General features: G+C 41.4%; 2 protein-coding genes across 5 annotated transcripts; both read left to right on the forward strand.

Annotated features, from left to right (window-relative positions):
• The first annotated feature begins 4,304 nt into the window (after positions 1-4,304).
• slc25a5 (solute carrier family 25 member 5) lies at positions 4,305-6,782 on the forward strand. The gene is made up of 4 exons (XM_021561140.3): positions 4,305-4,488; positions 5,434-5,917; positions 6,034-6,174; positions 6,316-6,782. Exons 1-4 carry the CDS (start codon positions 4,378-4,380, stop codon positions 6,471-6,473), a joined length of 894 nt encoding a protein of 297 aa, XP_021416815.1. The 5' UTR covers positions 4,305-4,377; the 3' UTR covers positions 6,474-6,782.
• Positions 6,783-13,005: 6,223 nt separating this feature from the next.
• si:rp71-46j2.7 (uncharacterized) lies at positions 13,006-21,494 on the forward strand. Of its 4 annotated transcripts, none has more exons than XM_036942932.2 (17): positions 13,353-13,784; positions 14,159-14,203; positions 14,527-14,638; positions 15,303-15,516; positions 15,903-16,045; positions 16,604-16,766; positions 16,897-16,952; positions 17,215-17,432; positions 17,647-17,757; positions 17,905-18,030; positions 18,317-18,418; positions 18,502-18,660; positions 18,838-19,441; positions 19,551-19,614; positions 19,739-19,923; positions 20,043-20,131; positions 20,317-21,494. In XM_036942932.2, exons 1-17 carry the CDS (start codon positions 13,596-13,598, stop codon positions 20,407-20,409), a joined length of 2,673 nt encoding a protein of 890 aa, XP_036798827.2. In that variant the 5' UTR covers positions 13,353-13,595; the 3' UTR covers positions 20,410-21,494. The 4 variants fall into 4 exon arrangements, with proteins under 4 accessions (XP_090054481.1, XP_090054482.1, XP_036798827.2 ...); XM_090198354.1 differs by having other exon boundaries at positions 17,215-17,405; XM_090198355.1 differs by lacking the exon at positions 14,159-14,203 and having other exon boundaries at positions 13,006-13,784.
• The last annotated feature ends 1,821 nt before the right edge of the window (positions 21,495-23,315 follow it).

The following is a 23,315-nucleotide window of genomic DNA, read 5'->3' on the forward strand; positions in this document are numbered from 1 at the left end:
GGAAGAGGTCTGAGAACTGGCAGTGTGGTGCCAGGACAACATCTCTCCTTCAACATCAGCAAGACAAAGAAGCTGATCATGGACCACAGGAAAACGGAGAGCCAAGCACGCCCCCATCCACATTGACAGGGTTGTAGTGGAGCGGGTCGAGAGCTTCAAGTTCCTCAGTACATCACTAAGGATCTATCATGGTCCACAGACACACACCTGACAACACCTCTTCCCCCTCAGGAGGTGGAAATGATTTCGCATGGGCCCTCAGATCCTCAAAACGTTCTACAGCTGCACCATTGAGAGCATCTTGACTGGCTGCATCACCGCTTGGTATGGTAAATGCTTGGCGTCCGACCGCAAGGCCCTACAGAGGGTAGTGCGTTCAGCCCAGTACATCACTGGGGCCGAGCTCCCTGCCATCCGGGACCTCTATACCAGGTGGTGTCAGAGGAAGGCCCTAAAAATTGCCAAAGCCACCCAAGTCATAGACTGTTGTCTCTGCTACCGCACGGCAACACCAATGCACCAAGTCTGGAACCAACAGGACCCTGAACAGCTTCTACCCCCAAGCCATATGACTGCTAAATAGTCCGTTCTGGTAGATATTTAGTTAAAGCTACAATATACAACTTTTTGGGCAACCCCACAAAATGCACATAGAAATGTGAGTTATAGATCTGTCATACTCATTGAAAGCAAGTCTAAGAAGCAGTAGACCTGTTCTATGTGAGATATTTCTATGCTGTTCCTAGGCTGTCATAAATAAGAATTTGTTCTTAACTGACTTGCCTAGTTAAATAAAGTTTAAATGAGAAAAATTGCACAATGATACTCAACACAATGAATGCTTGTTTTGTCACAAACTGAAATTAGGCGAACTTTTAGAATATTAGCAACCAGGTAATTGCGGAGCAATTTCTGCATAGTGCATCTTTAACTATCTGCATTGACCCTTTTTGGACATTTTTTTATATTTTTTTTAATAATCGCATACGCTGCTGTTACTGTTTTATTTACTATCCTGTTGCTTAGTCACTTTATTCCTAGATATGTACATATCTACCTCAATTACCTCGTAACCCTGCACATCAACTCGGTATTGGTACCCCGTGTATATAGCCAAGTTATCATTACTCATTGTGTATTTATTATTACTTTTATTATTGTGTTATTACTTTTCTATTATCTCTTTTCTTTCTCTGCATTGTTGGGAAGGGCCGGTAAGGATGTAATTCACTGTTCAAATTTTATTGGTCACATACATATGGTGAGCAGATGTTATTGCGAGTGTAGCGAAAATACGTAAAATTATTAGTGCCATTATTAAAGTGACTAGTGTTCCATTTATTAAAGTGGCCAGTGATTACAAGTCTGTATGTAGACAGCAGACTCACTGTGCTAGTGATGGCTGTTTAACAGTCTGATGGGCTTGACATAGAAGCTGTTTTTCAGTCTCGGTTCCAGCTTTGATGCACCTGTACTGACCTCGTCTTCTGGATGGTATCGGGGTGAACAGGTAGTGGCTCCGGGTGGTTGTTGTTCTTGATGATCTTTTTGGCCTTGCTGTGACATCGGGTGCTGGAGGGCAGGTAGTTTGTCCCCGGTGATGCGTTGTGCAGACCGCACCACCCTTTGGAGAGCCCTGCGGTTGTGGGCGGTGCGGTTGCCATACCAGACAGTGATGCAGCCGACAGGATGCTCTCAATTGTGCATCTGTAAAAGTCTGTCTGGGTTTCAGGTGACATGCCAAATTCGCGCCTTCTTCACCACACTGTTTGTGTGGACTATTTGTTTGTCTGATCAAGTCAAATCTGATCAAATCAAGCCTACTACTGTTGTTGTCGTCTGCAAACTTGATGTTTAAGTTGGAGGCTTGCATGGCAACGCAGTCATGGGTGAACAGGGAGTACAGGAGAGGGCTGAGCACGTACCCTTGTGGGGCCCCAGTGTTGAGGATCAGCGAAGTGGAGATGTTTCCAACATTCACCACCTGGGGTTGGCCCATCAGGAAGTCCAGGACCCAATTGCACAGGGTGGGGTTGAGACCCAGAGCCTCAAGCTTAATGATGAGCTTGGAGGGTACTATGGTGTTGAATGCTGAGCTATAGTCAATGAACAGTATTCTTACATAGGTATTACTCTTGTCCAGATGGGATAGGGCAGTGTGATGGTGATTGGACCTATTGGGGCAGTAAGCAAATTGAAGTGGGTCTAGGGTGACGGGTAAGGTGGAGGTGACATGATCCTTGACTAGTCTCTCAAAGCACTTCATGATGACAGAAGTGAGTCATTGGTCTGCGCATGCTCTGAGGACACGGCTAAGGATGCCTTCTGGGGTCTCCTATTCCGTCGGCTATGTATTATCCTCAAAGCGGGCAAAGAAGTTGTTTAGTTTGTCTAGAAGCAAGACGTCGGTGTCTGCGACAGGGCTGGCTTTTCTTTTGTAGTCCATGATTGACTGTAGACCCTGCCACACTTCTTGTGTCTGATCTGTTGAATTGCGACTCCACTTTGTTTCTATATTGACATCTTGCCTGTTTGATTGCCTTGCGGAGGGAATGATTAGTCTGTTTGTATTCTGCCATATTCCCAGTTGCCTTGCCATGGTTAAATACGGTGGTACATTTGTAAGTCTGCGCCTGTTGTTTATGAAGAATGCGATGAATAAAATTGTATTTGAATTCAATTAATTTGCTAAACAAGATGTGGCTTTCCTGAATATGAGTTGACAATGTATGTATGAATGACAACACAACTGTTCGTACTTATACAAAGGTTCTGAATGGAGCAATTGCACCATCATTATCATATTTGGCAAGACATTACATTCAGAAAAACGTCTCTTATGGAAATGTTGAATACAGATAACAGATTGATTGTTCACATGTAGTTCTTTCATGATTTCTATTTCAAAGGCTCTGAGCGGTGCACTCTGAGAAACCCCTAGTCTGGTGACTGTAACCTGATCTGCTAGTTCCCCTAGTCCCAGCTGAACTCACCACTACCACCTTACTACAGTAGGCCAATGTCATACAAGAAAGACAGCAACATTTTATTTTCCCAAAAGATGTAGGATGTTGAATGGATATTTGAGGAGCAGATCCATTATTTTTTTTCTTCCCAGGGAAGTTTGATCACAGGACTGACTATCATTATCGTTATTGTCACTTAATTGTAAGACTAAGATAAATTGCGTCAATGTAATAATAATATAACATCATTATGCCAATTATATCAATTATAATATCATTTGATCTGCTTGATCGTTGTATATAATCTAAAAGGGAATTCTATCTCAAATCCAATTTTATTGGTCACATACACATATTTAGCAGATGCTATATTGGGTGTAGCGAAATGCTTGTGTTTCTACCTCCAACAGTGCAGTATTATCTAACAATTCACAACAATATATACATGTAAAATAATGGAATTTAAAAATATATAAATAGATGGTGAGAAAATGCAGAGTTAAGGACATTTTAACCTGGTAGTGAATGGGATGACCTTTTCCCCCCTATAAGTAAGCACCCTCTCACAGCTGATCATTAACTCAGAGTAGACAGGAGTTTTAGCCAAAGATGATGGATCACTCAGGCCTATACCATTGAAAATAATGGTCTGTTTCTGTTTACTTTAGGGGGGTGGCTCTCCCATAGGCACCAATGCCATTGCAGCTGGGTCAAGTATACTCAGGCTGCGTTTACACACGTAGCCCAATTCTGATATTTTTCCACTAAATTGACTTAACCAATCAGAGCTGATCTGATTGTTCAAAAGACCAATTAGTGGAAAAAAAATATCAGAATTGGGTTGCCTGTGTAAACGCATCCTTCCTCTTCTGTCTGTTTCAGCTACTCCAAGCTTCCATGCTTTTCACATGACCTTGGGTCCAGAACTCACCAACCAAAAGCTTGGTTGGTAACGCATAATCAAGGTGTGTCAAGTGTCATGTAGCCTACTTAGCCAGCAACCTATTGAATGACATCACTCAAAATTAGCTATTTTAAACCTTGGATAACTTTAATGTTATCACATTTAATATTATAGGCCCGTCTTTCATGTATGATATTAATTAAATGTTTATTTTGAAAGAAAGAAATTATCTTGGACACAGGCCAACAACACAGCTGAATTCATGAAGGCAGGACAAATCTCTCAGGCCAGGGGACGTTCATAAAAACATCGTCTCCGCCCACTAAATCCACCAGCGCACCAATGGCATGCATCCTTTCAGCTCCCGCTTTGTCTCGCGAACACAGTGGTATTAAATCCGCTCTCAACTAAACGTATCGGCCATTTCGACTGAGCCGGCATACCTCAGCAGTCATTGGTTGAGCGGGAAGGTTTCTGTGTATCAACGTCCCCGATAACAACACAAAAATGAATGAGACCGTCGTCTCGTTCGCTAAGGACTTCTTGGCTGGTGGTATTTCCGCTGCCATCTCCAAAACAGCTGTAGCTCCTATTGAAAGAATCAAGCTTCTGCTTCAGGTAAGTTTGACTGGCTTTTCAGAAATTAACTTTAGCTATAGTAACGTTACAGTACTATAACGTTATTAACGTTAACACCGATGAAAGGTATTCGTTTGGTAGTAGCTGGCTAAGTTAACGTAACTCCTCTCGTACTTGCCATTTAGTTTCTATTCTTTTTTTTTTTTAACCTGGGTTACCTAGCTAACTCACTTCTGTAACTTAGCTAATGTCATTGGTGCCTTGCAAGGTTGAAAAGATGCGAGTGACTCGTCCATTTTGGTTCATCTTGGGACTGTCAGTTCAGCAGCAAACCGGTGTCTGTCTTGTCTGGGTATTTGGCTAACGTTAACTACTTTGCTTGCTGCAAATTACAAACGTTATTATGCAACCACGTAACGTTGAGTTTTTAAAGACTCCTTATGTGTCATGCTCATTGTTATTCCTACTTACTAGTTATTTGTTCACGAGCTAGCTTGGACATTGAACGTCGTTGTGTCCTCCGTCATCAAATTACGTAACTAGCGGTTACTAGGCCCGAGAAGTTGCCAAGGTCGTAGCAAGGGGAGGCTTCATCCGCTGTTTAGCTGAGGCCTAGCGAGAACCAATCTAGTGCTGAGGAGGCGCGTCCTTATGGTGAATGGAATGTGGAAAGGCAAAGTGCTTGGTGCTGATGGACAACGTTACCTAGCTTGCTTCTTGTCTACATGATTTTAGCTACTATTAGCTGTGTATCCACAATGTTGCCAACATTGAATTACTATGACTGGTATTGTTAGGGGTGTTGGCTTATTTAGTTGACCTAGTTGGCTAAAGACATTGAATGCTTGAAGCACACCTGTTACACTTTTATTGATACAGGTAGGCCTTGTCCTCTATTTTTGTCATTAAACCGCTGTTTCCTTTTCTCTTCAAAAATATTGTATGAAGACTGAGTGTTGGCTTTTGATGTGTTTGTGAATACAGGTGCAACATGCTAGCAAACAGATCACCGTTGACAAGCAGTACAAGGGTATCATGGATTGCGTCGTCCGTATCCCCAAGGAGCAGGGCTTCCTGTCGTTCTGGAGAGGCAACTTGGCCAACGTCATCAGATACTTCCCCACCCAGGCCCTCAACTTTGCATTCAAGGACAAATACAAGCAAATCTTCCTGGATGGTGTGGACAAGAAACAATTCTGGAGGTACTTCGCTGGTAACCTGGCCTCTGGCGGTGCTGCTGGCGCTACCTCCCTCTGTTTTGTGTACCCCCTCGACTTTGCCAGAACCCGACTAGCTGCTGATGTCGGCAAGGCCGGTGCTGGGCGTGAGTTCAACGGCCTGGGCGACTGCTTGAAGAAGATCTACAAGGCTGATGGTCTGAAGGGCCTGTACCAGGGATTCTCCGTGTCGGTCCAGGGCATCATAATCTACAGGGCATCTTACTTTGGTGTCTATGACACAGCCAAGGGTGAGTCCATGGACTGCTCTGAGCACAGGCCTCATTCCTCATGTCGGAGAAGAACTGCAAGTGTGTTTGTTTCACAAATCCTAAAGCCTGTTTTAATCTGCTTGGTTTCTCTGTAGGTATGCTGCCAGATCCCAAGAACGCAAGCATCTTGGTCAGCTGGGCCATCGCTCAGTCTGTGACTGCAGTCGCTGGTCTTACATCCTACCCCTTCGATACCGTCCGTCGCCGTATGATGATGCAGTCTGGACGTAAAGGAGGTAATTGTTAACTTTTGAACACTTGTCTGTATTTTAGTTTAAAGTTATTTATTCACTGTCATGCTATTCACCAACAGTGGGCAACTGCTTGAGAAACATTCAGCCAAGGCAGAGGTATGACCTGTTACTTTTGTTTTGCAGGTGACATTATGTACACTGGCACCATTGACTGTTGGAAGAAGATTGCGAAGGATGAGGGCGGCAAAGCCTTCTTCAAAGGAGCCTGGTCCAATGTTCTCCGAGGCATGGGTGGTGCCTTCGTGCTGGTCTTGTACGATGAGTTGAAGAAAGTCCTCTAAACTATTTTTAGATGTCTCCCCATAAATGTTTAAACTGTAACATAACTTGTACATTTGGAAGGACTGTCAAATTCCGCCTTATTTATATAGGGACCAACTAGTATGTTTGTGCTAGTTGTTGTACTGGAGAAATCGGTTTTGCGCTTTTAATTTGCCCAATGTTTTTCTGTTTTCCCCCCAGAATGTCATTCCCATTTAAAAAAATAATAATACTATGCCAGGTCTTCAAATGTCAACCTGTTTCATCTGGATGGCCTGTTTCTAGTCAATACTGTCAAAATAAAGGCAACCTACTGAATGAACCTACAATGAGCTTTCCACTTGGTTTGTGTTTCTTTGGCAGTAGCATCACTGAATGGCATGTAGTGTTACTCCTGGATTCTCCCTGGTGTGGTTTCTCTTGAGAGCCAGCTGGTGTCTTATTCGTTGAGGTGTAATCTTAAGAGCTGGGTTGTCCTTGACAGTTATGGTTGGGCTCCAGCCAAAGTCAGCTGACTGGTGCTTGGACTGGGTGGGTGTAATCTATAAACTGGTGATAAGGTTCTAAACATGGATGGTGAGAAAGAAACTGCTACAGAATCTTGTGGCATGAAGTTGATGGCTTGTTCTGGCTCAAAATACATATTTGAGCAGAATTTACTCAAACGAAGTAACTGACATCCCCTTCTGAGAGGAATGCTAGGATTATCAGTTGCGACGTGGATTACTTCAGGCTTCTAAATATACTCTTCGTTCTCTCAAGCTGGGTGCTGGACCGTTACCTGTATGCAGAGCCAACTGTTTATAAAATGACAATCCTGCTCAAAGATCGACGTTGAACTTGAGTTTGACTGGGTGCCAATCTACACTGCTCCAGCAAATTAGACTGTAGAGAAGCAAACTCAACTCTCCATTTTAGAGTAGTTAGCTGAATGTCAGAATAAAGTACTAGGAAATAGTGGGTGCTGACATGTTAAATCTGAGACTCGATCCTGCACTAGTGACATTGCTGAGAAATTCCTCCAGATTACGGCAGCTGTTAAATGGGAGCCTATCCAAACTCATGTCATCAAGAAGTCAGAATGCGCCTTAACTTTTCACAACTACACCGTTAAGACTTCGGTACATCAGTGTTGGCTGCAATATCCGGTTGTAATCCCGTCCTTGGGTTACTTTCACCAGCTAATGTCAACGTCATGCTCTTTGTAGACATGGTATTGTCTACGATGTTCTTCAATGGAGGACACTCTTAATTTAGCTCTCAGTGCCTCTCAGATTACACATGATTTACGCAGCAGGGTATGGAGCACCTAATCTTCCTTGGGCTGATGGGAGTTAGGAAGTCATCCTTGGCATCAGCATTGCTTTAGTGACACACCAAATATGGTCCTGACTGGTGATTTACCCAAATCATTGGTAAGTAACTTCTGATGTTTCAGCATGCCCTTTCCACTTCTGCATCATTACAGCTGAACTAGGAGGCATATGTGAGTTGCTTAGGTAACACCCATTTGAGGTCATTGGTGAGAGCTCAGATAAGCATGCTTTCAGTAGTACCACCTTTGGACTTCTAAACTTTAGTGTCTTATGGTCTATTGCAGATTGAAAGCGAACCACACTAAGACCAATATTACAATTACTCACAGCATGGGCTGTTATGTAAGAGGCAGATTATTGCAGTGAGGTTATTTACAGGTGAAACTGGTTTGAGCTGCCCTTAACTGTCAACCTAATGTCAAACAGAGCCTGCTGATGGATCACGTGGTTTTAGCATATACTCTGCTGCGGTTTCATAATCCTTTCCTGCTGAATGACGTCATTTACACGTCTCTGCTCATCACTGAAATGAAAGGAATGTGATTATGGAACCGCAGCATTGGTTTCAAATCAGATCGATGATAGATTTAAAAAAAAAAAAATATCCAATTAGCTGCTTCACTACAGCACCTTAGACTTAAGTAAATACATCCAAAAACATGAGAGAAACACTGGATAAGAGCCAGGGGGTGCTCATTTAGACTACTTAGTTCATATTTTAATTATACTCCATATTTAAAATGGCATTTTGAATGTTAAACATCACGTAGGATCTGAACGTCTTATGCACCGTTTTACCATTGCCAGTATGGTTTATGGTTACCTGCCAGCTCATCGAAATGCAGAGAGTGCCATCATGTGGTGATTCTGTTATTTGCGTTTTATCTATTCTCTTTACACACTGTTGGTAGAGTGGGTCACCAACAACAAAATCGTAAATGGAGCAAAAGCATTCCTTGACATTTCGCATTTTATTTATATGATAAATATATAGCACTCAAATGAAATTCCTTGAGAGCAATTTTGGGGTTTTCAAATTTATCTATTTATTTAAGTCATGACAAAACAATGGTCCTTAGTTTTTGGGTTATTATAAAGAGTTGTGCTAGTGAGGTATCTTATTGAGAAAGGTATAGTTAGTGTGTAACAGATTCCCAGGATTTGAACTTGCTCAGGATTTGGTATGCTTAATGCAGCCATTAAGCATACCAAATTTAAAAAACCATGCCAACTTTGGTTGGCCTGGTGATCAGTGGCCTCCTTCAAGTTTCCGTGAAGCTGCACTTGTACAACTGTTCATTTAGCCATAACACGTAATTGTTTTCATAGGTCAGATCAGTACCCAGTTCAGGCTGCACATCCTGAACAGTCTCAGATCTCTGTTTGGCATTACACTTGCAATTTGTGGTTAATTAAACAAAAATACTACACAGGCTTGGATCCACCAAGGGGGGAAAAAAAGTGTCATTATGGTCGTAATATCCAATTAACTTTAAAACATTGACGGGAAAACATAAGGATTTTTTTGGGGGAAAAACAAAGATGTTATCCCCCTGTATGTGAATGTACTACTAGACATGGATTTATACGGTATTACAGCCTAACCGAGGTAAAATCTGATTTATTGGATATTTGGTTCTCTTGTCAATAGCTATTGAACCAAGCATGCCATGACTATGAAGATGGTATTTTCTGAATCGGGTGGATGGAGAACAATCCACTTTTTAAATATTTTATTACTATAAAAAGATTCTGAATCGGGGGAAGATTTACATTTTTTTGTTTTCTATTCTCCCCTGATTGAGAGTATCCTTTTCAAAGTCATGCTTTGTGACCCCCTCCCCAAATAAAAAATATACAAAAGTATGTAGACACCTCTTCAAATTCACTCACACTCACTACCAAGTTCCAAACTGCCTCTGGCAGCAACGTCAGCACAATAACTGTTTGTCGGGAGCTTCATGTAATGGGGTTCCATGGCCGAGCAGCCGCACACAAGCCTAAGATCACCATGCGCAATGCCAAGCATCGGCTGGAGTGGTGTAAATATCGCCACCATTGGACTATGGAGCAGTGGAAACGCGTTCTCTCAAGTAATGAATCACGCTTCACCATCTGGCAGTCCGATGGATGAATCTGGGTTTGGTGGATATCAGGAGAACACTACCTGCCCCAATGCATAGTGCCAACTGTACAATTTGGTGGAGGAGGAATAATGGTCTGGGGCTGTTTTTCATGGTTTGGGCTAGGCCCCTTAGTTCCAGTGACGGGAGAGCTTAACCCTACAGCATACAATTACATTTTAGATGATTCTGTTCTTCCAACTTTGTGGCAACAGTTTTGGGAAAGTCCTTTCCTGTTTCATGACAATGACCCCGTGCACAAAGCGAGGTCCATACAGAAGTGGTTTGTCGAGATTGGTGTGGAAGAACTTGACTGGCCTGCACAGAGCCCCTGACCTTAACCCCATCAAACAACTTCAGGATGAATTTGAACGCTGACTATCCTCCGAATTCCTGCTTACAAGTAAAAATGAAAGCAGGAAACGTCTCCAATCAAAAATCTAATCTAGAATAGGCTTTCTATTTCGCAACAAAGCCTTCTTCACTCACGCCACCAAAATTACCCTAGTAAAACTGACTATCCCACCGATCCTCGACTTCAGCGATGTCATCTACAAAATAGCTTCCAACACTTTACTTAGCAAACTGGATGCAGTCTATCACAGTGCCATCCGTTTTGTTATCAAATCACCTTATACCACCCACCACTGCGACCTGTATGCTCTAGTCGGCTGGCCCTTGCTACATATTCATCGCCAGACCCACTGGCTCCAGGTCATCTATAAGTCTATGCTAGGTAAAGCTCAGTTCACTGGTCACGATAACAACACCCACCCGTAGCACACGTTCCAGCAGGTATAGCTCACTGATCATCCCCAAAGCCAACACCTCATTTGGCTGCGTTTCCTTCCAGTTCTCTGCTGCCAGTGACTGGAACAAACTGCAAAAATCGCTGAAGTCTGAGACTTATTTCCCTCACCAACTTTAAACATCAACTATCTGAGCAGCTAACCGATCGCTGCAACTGTACATAGTCAATCTGTAAATAGACCACCCAATCTATCTACCTCATCCCCATACTGTTTTTATTTTATTTACTTTTCTGCTCTTTTGCACACCAGTATCTCTACTTGCACATCATCATCTGCTCATTTATCACTCCAGTGTTAATCTGCTAAATTGTAACTATTCTTTCCTATGGCCTTGTTATTGCCTACCTCCTCATGCCTTTTGCACACACTGTATATTGACTATTTTTTCTACTGTGTCATTGATTTGTTTTGTGTTATTGGCTTGTTTATTGTTTACTCCATGTGTAACTCTGTGTTGCTGTCTGTGTCACACTGCTTTGCTTTATCTTGGCCAGGTCGCAGTTGCAAATGAGAACTTGTTCTCAACTAGCCTACCTGGTTAAATAAAGACTCCAGCCACTCTAGTAATAGACTGTTACTTTTATTTCTTATTCTTATCTGTATTTTTTTTAAACTGATTTGTTGGTTAGGGGCTCGTAAGTAAGCATTTCACTGTATGGTCTACACCCGTTGTATTCGGCGCATGTGACTAATAACATTTGATTTGAGCCGGGCCTAATCACCCAACATCAGTGACCGACCTCACTAATGATCTTGTAGCTGAATGGAAGCAAGTCCCTGCAGAAATGTTCCAACATCTAGTGGAAAGCCTTACCAGAAGAGTAGAGGCTGTTATAGCAGCAAAGGAAGAACCAACTCCATATTAATGACCATAATTTTGGAATGAGAAGTTCGACAAGCAGGTGTCCACATACTTTTGGTTATGTAGTGTATATACAGCAAATTCTGAAAGTATTCAGACCCCTTATTACATAGTTTTTTTCCTCATCAATCCACACAATACTCCATAATGACAAAGTGACAACAGTTTTTTTGAAATTTTTGCAAATTTAATACAAATTCCCCACAGATCTGAGGAAGGGTACCAAAACATTTCTGCAGCATTGAAGGTCCCCATGAACACAGTGACCTCCATCATTCTTAAATGGAAGAAGTTTGGAACCACCAAGACTCTTCCTAGAGTTGGCCGCTCGGCCAAACTGAACAATCGGGGGAGAAGGGCATTGGTCATGGAGGTGATCAAGAACCCAATGGTCACTCTGACAGAACTCTAGAGTTCTTCTGTGGAGATGGGAGAATATTCCAGAAGGACAACCATCTCTGCAGAACCACCAATCAGGCCTTTATGGTAGTGGCCAGACAGAAGCCACTCATTAAAGGCACATGACAGCCCGCTTAGAGTTTGCCAAAAGGAACCTAAAGGACTCTCAGACCATGAGAAACAAGATTATCTGGTCTGATGAAATCAAGATTGAACTCTTTGGCCTGAATGCCAAGCATCTGGAGGAAACCTTGCACCATCCATACGATGAAGCATGATGGTGGCAGCATCATGCTGTGGGGATGTTTTTCAGCGGCAGGGACTGGGAGACTAGTCGGGATCAAGATGAACGGAGCAAAGTACAGAGAGATCCTTAATGAAAACCTGCCCCAGAGCACTCAACCTCAGACTGGGGAGAAGGTTCACCTTCCAACAGGACAACAATCATAAGTACACGGCCAAGACAATGCAGGAGTGGCTTTGGGACAAGTCTTTGAATGTCCTTGAGTGACCCAGCCAGTGCCCGGACTTGAACTCGATCAAACATCTCTGGAGAGATCTGAAAATAGCTGTGCAGCGACACTCCCCTTACAAGAATGGGAGAAAGTCCCCAAATACAGGTGTGCCAAGCTTGTAGCATCATATCCAAGAAGACTTGAGGTTGTAATCAGTACCAAACATGCTTCAACAAAAGTACTGGGTAAAGGTTCTGAATACTTATGTAAATGGAACATTACAGTTTGTTGTGTTTATTTTTCATACATTTTCAAAAATTTCCAAAAACAGTTTTTGCTTTGTCATTGTGGTCATTGGATTGATGCGGGGAAAAAACAATTTAATGTAACATAACAAAAAATATATATTCTATATATAAAAACGTGGATATTTGTTTTTTATCTCTCTCATATATATATATATAAAAAAATGTTTACACAAACCAAAAAGGTCCACACGTCATATAGAATATACCATCTTTATAGTCATGGCATGCTTGGTTCAATAGCTATTGACGAGAGAAACCGGAATATCCAATATAAAACACATTTTACCTAGGTCTCTGACCTAGAGGTCCAGAATTGAAGTACTCACCCGGGGGATCACTGGATTAAGCCCCAGTCCATCTGTTCCAAGTTTGTGGTAGGCACAAAAAAACTTGAGAAAGAAATTGAAATTGAAAAGAAATTGAGCCGGGAAAAATGTGATCTTAAATGTTTTAGTTGTGTTGTTTTCCATTCGCCTCTGAAAAAAATGTGGCGCATGCTACATCAGAATTACCTTTGTCAGTCGTTTTAAATTATTTTTTGAATTTTAACAAATCTTGGCAAGCACAGTTGATCCAACTATAGACAATAAATAGCATGCCATGCTATATCAGTTGCAGATACCCAAAGAGTAAAAAGCATCACTCTGACCAATCAGTGCCCTCCTCTGGGTGCACAGTTGTTTTTTTTCTTCTTAATGTTTTTTTTTTTTTCCAAGACGAAGGACAAGCAAATTGAAATGGCTTTTGCCATATCTCCATGAATTCATGTTTTTGTTGCTAAAGATATATATATTTAAGGCTGAAAAGCTACACGAATGGAAACTTCGTAGTGGAAGGAATGTTACTGGTGTCTTTCAAAGATAGAAAATGTACCTTTGGCGCTTCTCTGTCGCCATGATTCTTGGGCTTGTTTGGTATTTCTCGGACTGCGGACAGGTTGTGGCTCAAATAGTTTTGTGTTTACTATTTTGGCCATCAACCCCTAATTTCTTCATAAAGACCGGACGGGAAAGCGGCACTCAAACATACGATGTGGCTGAAGACAACTCATTTCAGGTAATTTAAACCGTTATATACATTTCATACGATTGACTATTCAATTGCAGTTGTTATTTTTTCGTCTGTCTTAGAAATCATCATCGCAACAATGTAACGCTGGTCACGAGAATCAATGTAACATGGCGTGAGCCATGCACGTTACTTCTGTTTATAAAATGACACAATGAAACAAGCTAATGAATCATGTCATTAATACCAACAAACATTTTAATATTTCAACGGATTGTCAGTCTGTGATCTATTACAAATCGTTAGACCATGAACGATTACTGTTGTCTAGTAACTTAGTTGTGGTGTCAAGTGACACTAAACTTATGACATAAAATTTTAATGACATGTTCTTGACATGGACCTCCTCATGCCCTATAAAGCTGGTGGAAAAATGCCCATATTTTTGCAAGTGGACGGAAAATAAGGTGAGAGTTGAATATACACATTGGCAATGAAAGGAGTGCTATGACAACAACTGAGAAATAATGGTGTCCCTCATGGTGTAGCCATACACAAAGGTTAAGCTCTACCTTCCATGCACGTAATGTGCATGGAAGGTAGAGCTTAACCTTTGTGTATGGCTACACCATGAGGGACACCATTATTTCTCTTTGTAGTTTAGCTGGTTTCTTGCTGTGTACTCATGCTATAGGGACTGGACTTGTGCCATCTTTCTACTTGGTTTAATCTACAAGGTAAGGAATGAATGATGTCAAAACACTATAATCCTTTCTGAATTGTTTTACAGGAAACACTAAAGGATGAACATTTAGGTTGTGGTGTGACTGATACAACAAGCACTAAAGCTAAAACATCACAGGAGACACAGTTTCCCCATGTGAAGAGGTCTCTTCAGCAAGGTGTGTAGTTGTGCTCAGCATGAGCTGAGGGCCTTACAGAATTTGCCATTATAATGTAGAAAGTTTTTGTAAATCATCCTGTCAGGCTTTCTTCCAGGGTGAAAGATTTGTAAAGAAGTGTCTGTTCTTAAGATCAGTTAGTAACAAGACAAGGACACATAACGGAAACATTTTGTGCCGAGATTCTGCCTTTTGTGTTAGTGATATACGGTCAGCCAAATGTAGGTCTATATTCTGTGACAGTTGAGTAGGACAGCAAATGCGGCTGCAGACATCTGACGCTAAATGATCTGGGAGGGGCTTGGGTATCAAATATGTTGGGGGAATAGACATTCCACACCCTTTTCAATGTGCTATGTTTTGGAATATGGAAAGAGGAGGTTTTACCAGGTTGTGGTTGTGCATGAAAGAGGAAATGGAACAACGTTGTTTGCATATTTTGTATAAGGCATACTCAGTCAGGTTTGGACTGTTTTCTGTCAGGAAGTTGTTTTGACAATCCTGCTAAAATGAACACAGCTTACTTCAAACTGCACAATGTGTAAGTACAATAAGTAGTCTAGCTTATTGCTTACAATACTCAGGGCTCTTTTAAATGTAAGTTATTTTTGTCCATGGCAGCTGTTTTTTGCTTTTGGGTTGATTTTTGAATGTGTGTTCTCAGTGTTTGAGTGTGCCTACGCCCAGCTAGTCCTCCCCTGGTACTGCGTCCCTGAGCCCTGTGACAGTCAGCTCCTGCACGGGGTGCTGTGGAGGGAGTTTGACCAAGTCATTGATCAAGTCATCAGCAGAGGCAAAGACTTTGATGTCTGCTCAGCAAGTGTGGGCTGCATTCGCATCCTGACCCAGCACCTCCATAGTGCCAAACAGTCTGATAGGTAATGCGGCTCTCCTGAAGTCACTTGTAGAATAGGTATTAAGTTGCTGTTCTCCAGCTATATCACTTGCCTATACTGTTGAATTGGTTTATGTATATTTTAATGTTTAGGATAAATCATTATCAATCAAAGTTCTGAAATTCAAACTTTTTTTTTATTGGGTGTAATGCATGTTTTTGATAGATTTCATGTGACCAAGCTAGGGAACTATGTATGTTTGCACATGTTGGAACAATGGCCTGTATTTAGGTGATAGAATTTATTGCTAATACGTTTGTAATACTCTGTCCTAATGTAATTTATCTACATAGTAATACTCTGTCATTAGTCCAAAAAGGCTATTTTTATTGACTTTGTCTCTGTCTGTTTGGCTCTTTTTGTCTCAGAGAACCATTGTTCAGCTCTAGGGGAGAGGAGGTTGAAGTTCTAAGAGTTTTCTCTGAAGCACTGGTGCGAAACCTTTTCCCTCAGTCTCTATGGGGACTGGCAGTCAGCCACTGTGCCTTAAATGAGATTGTTGCCTTAAAAGGTAAACCCCACAACATAAGCCTATCAGTGCCTCAGTTTTCTCTCATTGCTCAACTTTTGAAAACGAGAATAAATTAGCATCAAACATTATCATTCCATCATGGATAGAGGTACTGCACATACTGTGCTACAACTAAAATAAGGGCTCTCCTTAGAGGACAGCTAAAACAGTGTGTTATCATCGAAACCTACTGATAATGGTTCGTGGCTCTGATCACAGGAGTCAGTGAAATGAGTTGAACCATTACTAAGCCATAAATGTAATTGTAAGGGATTTTACTGTTGTAGATAAAATATTAACTTCTATATTCTGTATCTGTAACTTTTATTGGATTAAATGAGCCTCGAAGTGTATCACTTTTTTTGTTGCCCGGGAGACATGGACAGTGGTGGATACTGGAGGTGTCCATTAGTATAACAGTGAAACCAGTGGAAAGTGTCACAGTAATTCTGAGACTGTGTGTTTTTTTTTCCTATGTATATTGAACATGGCTTTGTCCTACCATAATGGTTTACTCTGTATAGCCCTTCACATTGACTTTGTCATCCATGCCCTAAGTGCTGGACCTGCTGGTGCGGTGGCTATCAGACCCAGACAACCTCAACCAGCTGGTGGTGAGTCAGCTGGATGGAGTGACCCCCAAGAGCTCTGTGGAAGAGCTGTGTGAGTCTAACTCTGACGGGGCCTCTCCAGCCGCCCTGCAGAGCCAGACCAGTGACGCGTGAGTGACCCTTTTCTTACCAGGCTGCTTCTCTTTTTTTTCTTTGGTAGACACGCTTCAGTGTTAGGGTGATGTGCCGACAACACCAATAAATAAATTGTGCTCTGATTTTGTTTGGTTGCCATTTTAGAGCACTGGAAGAAACCGAGAATGCTCAAACCGGTGACGGCAAGTCCAAAAAGAAAGGTGTGGGTGTGTTTATTTGGAACAATAACTAGGCTAAATTGAAACACTTTGTTTGGCACAAACAACATTCAATGGACCAAAATAAAGTGAATTTAGTTTGTGTCCAGTTGTTTCTGTTTGTGCCGTGATGTTTTAATTTTTTATGTTTTGTTTTTGTTTCCCCTGTGCCTCAAGGTTCTTGCAGTTTGCAGTCAACCTGTGACACAGTAAAGGCCACGGAAATGTGGACACTTAGCTAATTGGATATGTGTTGTTTTTCCAGCCAACAAATTGAAGGAAGGCTGGTCTAAAATCCTTGACAAGATGAAATCGAAGAAAGATAAAAGGAAGAAGATGAAGAAAAAGGAGCAGGTGCTGGTGGTCAGAGCCAAGTCTATCCAGGATTGTCCATCAAAGGAAAGTGAAGGTAGTAGCCGGGAGTGTTCCATCCAGAGCCAGCAGGACCCCGACAGCGTAAGGACACTGCACCAGATAGAGCAGGTCTGCAGTCAGCACTGCACTATTCACTCTGCTCTAATCTTTTTCATAGTAAATGTTATAGATTTTATCAATTTTATTTGATATCTTACAGACAGTACATGTTTTGCCGTCTATCCAATAGAAGGTAAACATGAAAGCCTTATTTCTGGATGCCCTCTGAGGTTGAAACGTAACACGGCTGACATTAGGTTTTGTAATTGTTTTGGTTCACCAGGAGGATGGTGATCTTGAGAGCTACTTGACCAGCGTACAAGAAGAAATGATGGAATTCAAGCTGTCATATGAGATGTGGCGGGTTGGCCACTGGGCTGTCAGCGTCCCTCATGTGAGTCACAAATCACACACAAGTCACTGGAATGCAACTACTGCTCAATATGAAAGTGAGTTTTGTGAAGACATGTCCTTGGTCGTTCTGTGATCTAATAATGATTGTGCCAGAATGGTGTGTAAAGTAAGATGTTACTGTCTGCAGATGGAGAGGGAAAATGAGGAGATGTGTTTTACAGTTCACCTAGAGGAGAGGGATAACCCTGAGAACCTTCACTGGGATGTAAAGAAGACCCAGACGGACATCATCCATTTCCGCAACCTATGGCAGGTTAGAGATGGATGAAGAGGGAGTGCTGTGGGAGTGCTGTGCTGTGCTGTTGTCAAAACAGACTGCTGTAAAAGTTTGGAATGCATCAGATACTGCACTGTTTAATTTCATCTCTGACATCTTATGGATGTTGTACAATTAGATAAAAACATTGCAGGTTCTAATAGTCTGAGTGCACCCTCTTTTGACAGTAGTCTCTTTTGCATCCTCTATGGAGCCATATCATATAGTTATGTCACACATCATTCTTAAATATCTTTCATGGTTTGTGTTTTTTGTTTTGTAGGACTCTGCTAATTTACCCTCCTTATCCGTGTTAGAGGCAAGCACTGAGAGTAACAGCGAGGATTTTAGAGAAGCCAGAACGTCCCTCAAGGTCTTCTTACAGGTACACTGGCACACTTCAGACACGAGCAGAAATGCACATGGTATAATAAAAAATGCATGTCTTAATCTCCATGCCCTCTCCAGGAGCTGGTCTCTGATGCTCTGATGGGCCACACTCAGCCAGTGTTTCAGTTTCTGTGTCCTCTGGACAAGCTGCTGAGTGAAGAGGAGCATGTGGGGGGAGTGTGGGGTCTCCTCAGTGGCCTGGCCTACTTCCTGTCTCCAGGGCAAGAGGAAGATGAGGTAGGCATTTTAATTACATGTTGAGCAAGGCCTTCAAGATCATCTTGTATCATAATGGGTCATCACAAATGACAAATAATGCCCTCTGCTGGTGCATTAAGAAATCACAGCAGCTGTGAATCTTAAGCAGTCAGTCCGTATTTGTAAAGGTATTGCAATGCACATTGCATTTTTCAGGACAAGCACAACACTCTTCAAAGAGGGACCAAATCAGATGATTCCAACACAACTGAGAATGCAGACTCAACTGCAACTGAGAAGCTGAATGAAAACATTGGTGATACAAGGGATGGTTCTCCTTCAGAACCAAGTCCCATTGAGTGCTGCAGAGGTAAAGTGATGGTGCCAGTAGAGAAATCAGACTGTTTGGTTAATGCAGGAAAAACCGAGGACAAAAAAGAGGAATCGGAGAACCCTGTAACTTCTCACCTAAAGACGATCAACAAAGAACTATCCAGATCAGAGGAGTGTCTGGCCCAAACAAAATCAGACAACCCTGAAGACCAGACCGACTCTGTCTGTAGGCCACGACATTTCAGTCAAAATGGAGGCTCGCAATATGACCTCACTGACAGTCCGTCATGGTGTTATTTAGTTGGAAAGTCAAATAAAAAGGATAAACTCACTTTCAAAATGTCAGGAGGGATCCACAGGAGTAGAGGAAAGGACATGGGGAGTCAGTCAAAATTAGAAGACTCGCAGTGTTTGAAAAAGAACCAATCCAGCTGGGAGCAAATGGAAGCAACCAAAGCCATTTTTGATTTGTTGAAAGCAATATCTGGTTAGTTTTCTCTTCCTAATTTGTTTGAAATTGTAATTTTGGATGTTTTATATTTTAATCAGTCACCTGTAGTAGTGTGTAATAATCAGCGCCCTACTTTTCCCTCCAGGTAATTCCATCCTGCTGAACATATTTGATGCGATTCTGAAACCCGTCATGCCGATATTGAAAAAGTAAGAGGTGAAATATTCTCCCATTTTCCACTGCAGTCCTGGTTCGTCATAGTGACAGGGTAATAAGATGATCTACATTTGGCCTTTTGAGAATCCCAGCATTACTTTTTATAATCTCCTCTAGGAAAGTGAAAAGCTTCTTGAATAAGATGAACCCAACGGATGCCCAGATGGCCTCCTATATCGATAACCTATGTGACAAACAGTGGCCTGAGGGCTCGCCAGAGGTGACCAGCCCTAAACCCCACCGCAGCAGTCAGGAAAAGAACGAGACCAAAGACCGAGCTCAGCACCTCATCAATGCCAGATGTACAGGATATACGCTGTTTTTCACTCTCATCAACACAGCTGCTAGAGTGATGATTTTCATTCTAAGACGGAGATGTGGGAATTGTCCCAGTTCACTAACATCATGTTCTCCATTATAGATTCAAACTATTTAATCTTGAAGAAGACTGATATGGAGACAGTGTTTAAGCTCTTCCAGGACTGTGAAGAAAACAAGAAGCTGGTCTATGTGAGTGTTTAGCCTCTTGAGTTTCTGTGGCGAGCACTGGAAGAGATGTCAATGTCCTCATTAATGTTGCAGCGCTCGCTCTCTATATTTGATGTTTGTCAAATGTCATAAAAATATGTCTAGACTTTCTTGTACAGTTTGGTAGAAACATTGACTCAACTTTTGCTTCTCTTTATTTCCAATAGATGCTGCTTTCATTCCTTTTGAGAGAGCTTCTGCCGGGTGAGGATGCTCTTAATGTGAGTGCCATAACCCTGCAGAAAGTGAACGCCAACTAACTCATTTTAAGATGTTCACAGGTCATGCTTTTAAATTAACTGTAGTTCTGATGTTTTAGAAAGAAAATTAAACAATTTATTTGATTGGTTGTCATGCCTTAACAGTCCCATTTAAGTCTACACTTGGTGGGAGTATTATAATAAAGAAATCTTATGATGCATTTCCAGAGAAGTATATTTTACCTCATACATTAAACATGCTGTGAATCATGCCTATTATTTCAAATGTATCATATGTTGACATGTTATGTATTTGGCAATATCAGCACACTAATGTGTGGTTATTAAAGTTAAAACATCCTCTACCGGTGTAGAAAATAGAAACATTTGCTATCAAGATGATAACGATGTACTCCATTGTCAATCTCAGAGGGGGCATAAATGTACTTTGATTTCACTGGTAGGGACACAGAGCACTTTGAATAAAATGTTGAAGTTTTGACCTAAAGGGTTTTGAGCACTTTGAGCACTTTCATAGTTGATGGGGTTGATGTGTTAAATAAGAAGCTTTTGAGGAAAGTTGTTCATATTTTGTTATTGGGTTTTGAGAATTTCCAGTAATTACACACGCACCTGCCTTCTAAAAGAAAGCTTGCAAGACACTGAATGTGAAAATTAAGTGCCTTGTTAATAAAGCTATTTTATATATATTAGATTTTCCTTGCTTCTTTGGCTGCGTTTACACAGCAAGCCCAATTTTTTTTCTTTTTTACCAATTGGCCTTTGACCAATCAGATCAGCTCTGAAAAAAAGAGCTGATGTAATATGATTGGTCGTAAGACCAAATCACGGAGAGAAAAAATACAGAATTGGGCTGCCTGTGTTAACACAGCCTCAGACATATGCCTGGTATGCTTTAGATTGTGTGGTAGGTATATTCTGACTGTTGATTCTTCCAGTCCTGCCATATAGGATTAATGAGTTTTAACGAGTTTCTCTATGTTGAGCATTTTTATGTTCACAAAAAAAATGGATCATTAACTGTTTAGCGTTTCCAGATGTCTATGAAATAGAACCTTAGAATATTAGTGAAATTGTTTTCCTTCAAAAATGTAAGAATATTAAAAGGCAGCTTTTCTTTGTTGGGATACTGTGTGCATACTCCATCAACAGAATGGTGTGGGCGTATACCGGTTGAGAGAAATATCAACCCATGTAGACGGCTGATTGGCCAGTTCATCCTCTTCAGGAGGATAACATCATCCTCTGAGTAAATGGCAAGTATTTTTAAACTGTCTGAGATGTGGATTCGAAGTGCTTTGGCCACATGAGTATAGGATGAGTCAACAACTTTATTTGGGTATGAGTTAACAGAATATAAACTTATAAAAGTCAGATTTCACTGAACAGTTTCTTTAAAGCCCACATGCAGTCTTTTTAAAATTATTTTTAAATCACTGTATGTGCATGAAAATAACTTTCTTATTAACTTTAAATATATTTACATACACAGCCCTGATTGGCGGATATAATTGTCTAGGCCATGGTTTTCCAAATTCTTATCTGTGAAAGTTTTGGGTTTTGCCCTAGCACTACACAGCTGATTCAAATAACCAACTCATCAAGCTTGAACTATTTGAATCAGCTGCGTAGTGCTCGGGCAAAAACCAAAATGTGCACCCAGGAGGGGCCACAGGACCAAGTTTGGGAAGCCCTGCTCTAGAGAACTGATTCACAACCTTTTTTGGTTACTGTACCCCAAATCACATTACATTTGCTCTGTCTGGAGAACCCACAAAGTACCCCCTCATGTTCATGTTACCAGTAGTCCTATGGTCACTCATGAGTTTTCCCGAGTACTTCCTGTGGATAGCACAAGTACCCCAGGTTGGGAACCACTGCTATAAAACCAACCCTGCTTACCCCATTGAAGAAGGAGGATACATATGCAAATAAAAGATGACTGGTCATTGGTCTGAATAATCAGATCATATTGTGATGTCATGCTGTGGACCAAAAACCCCATCTCACCTGAACTGGCTGAATTATAACATTTTTGCTCGAAAAACTCTTACACTAAAAGAGCATTATCAAAATGTTACAAATTCCAGAGTGTTATTTCTACCTCATAGTGTGGAAATGTCATTAAAAAAATGGAAATCACATTGTTAACTGCACTGCACCTTTAATGCTATGCCTAATGATGATACCCAAGTAATATTTGGGTATCATCAAAATAGTAATATTGATCTAGCTACTCTGTTCAAGCCAGTCAGTGTTGTTTTGAATCTCTTTTTTTGAATGAGAAGAAAGTATCTGAAAATAGTAAAAATACTTCTGTTTTAAACAGCTTCTTTATTTTATTTGAGTATTGTTCTGTTTAGTGCTCCTTTACTCTGCTGAATGTGCAGAAGGGCATGAGACAAAAGGAATGTGTAACATTAGGGAAAGTAGTGGTATGTGTTAATTGTAGGGGTGCCCATGGGGCTGGGGATCAGAAATATGAAGTTCGCACTTCATATTTCTGAGAGGCAGGTTGAGGTTTCCAGGGTTAGAGTAGTGCATACGTTTTCATATGCTGAGGCAGTGAAGAAAGAGGAGGAAGATGGGTCAAGGGGAGGGATCCTGAGAGGAGTGGTGTGAGTAGTAGATCTGTATCAGTACAGAGGGATATGCCAATAAGTGATTTGTTTCAGTAAGATTGGATTTTTAGCATGAATAGCAATGGTTATCAACTGTACTGCAGGGATGGAATGTAAGTCACAGAAAATTGAGGTTGTGGTGGCAGCTGCAGAGTTATTGGGTGTGTGAGACTTGAAGTCAGAAGAGTTACAGGTTGTGTTAAGTGGTGGTGTTCCATCCCTTCAGGTTGTTGACCTGAGGTAGGACTAAATAGATTTAAGTAGTGGAGTAGGGTGGTGTGATTTTTATTTTATATTTGTGAGTCTAGTGTTAGATGGTAGGGT

The sequence above is a fragment of the Oncorhynchus mykiss genome, chromosome 14, assembly GCF_057628025.1.
Source record: "Oncorhynchus mykiss isolate SJ-2025 chromosome 14, ASM5762802v1, whole genome shotgun sequence".
Classification (NCBI taxonomy): Eukaryota; Metazoa; Chordata; class Actinopteri; order Salmoniformes; family Salmonidae; genus Oncorhynchus; species Oncorhynchus mykiss.

Coding starts and splice junctions, on each gene's coding strand:
- slc25a5 (XM_021561140.3), top strand. CDS start 4,378: ATGAATGAGACCGTCGTCTCGTTCGCTAAGGACTTCTTGGCTGGTGGT. Junction 4,489..5,433: donor GAATCAAGCTTCTGCTTCAG/GTAAGTTTGACT, acceptor TTGTGAATACAG/GTGCAACATGCTAGCAAACA. Junction 6,175..6,315: donor GCAGTCTGGACGTAAAGGAG/GTAATTGTTAAC, acceptor TTTGTTTTGCAG/GTGACATTATGTACACTGGC.
- si:rp71-46j2.7 (XM_036942932.2), top strand. CDS start 13,596: ATGTACCTTTGGCGCTTCTCTGTCGCCATGATTCTTGGGCTTGTTTGG. Junction 16,767..16,896: donor CAGAGCCAGACCAGTGACGC/GTGAGTGACCCT, acceptor TTGCCATTTTAG/AGCACTGGAAGAAACCGAGA. Junction 16,953..17,214: donor CGGCAAGTCCAAAAAGAAAG/GTGTGGGTGTGT, acceptor TTGTTTTTCCAG/CCAACAAATTGAAGGAAGGC.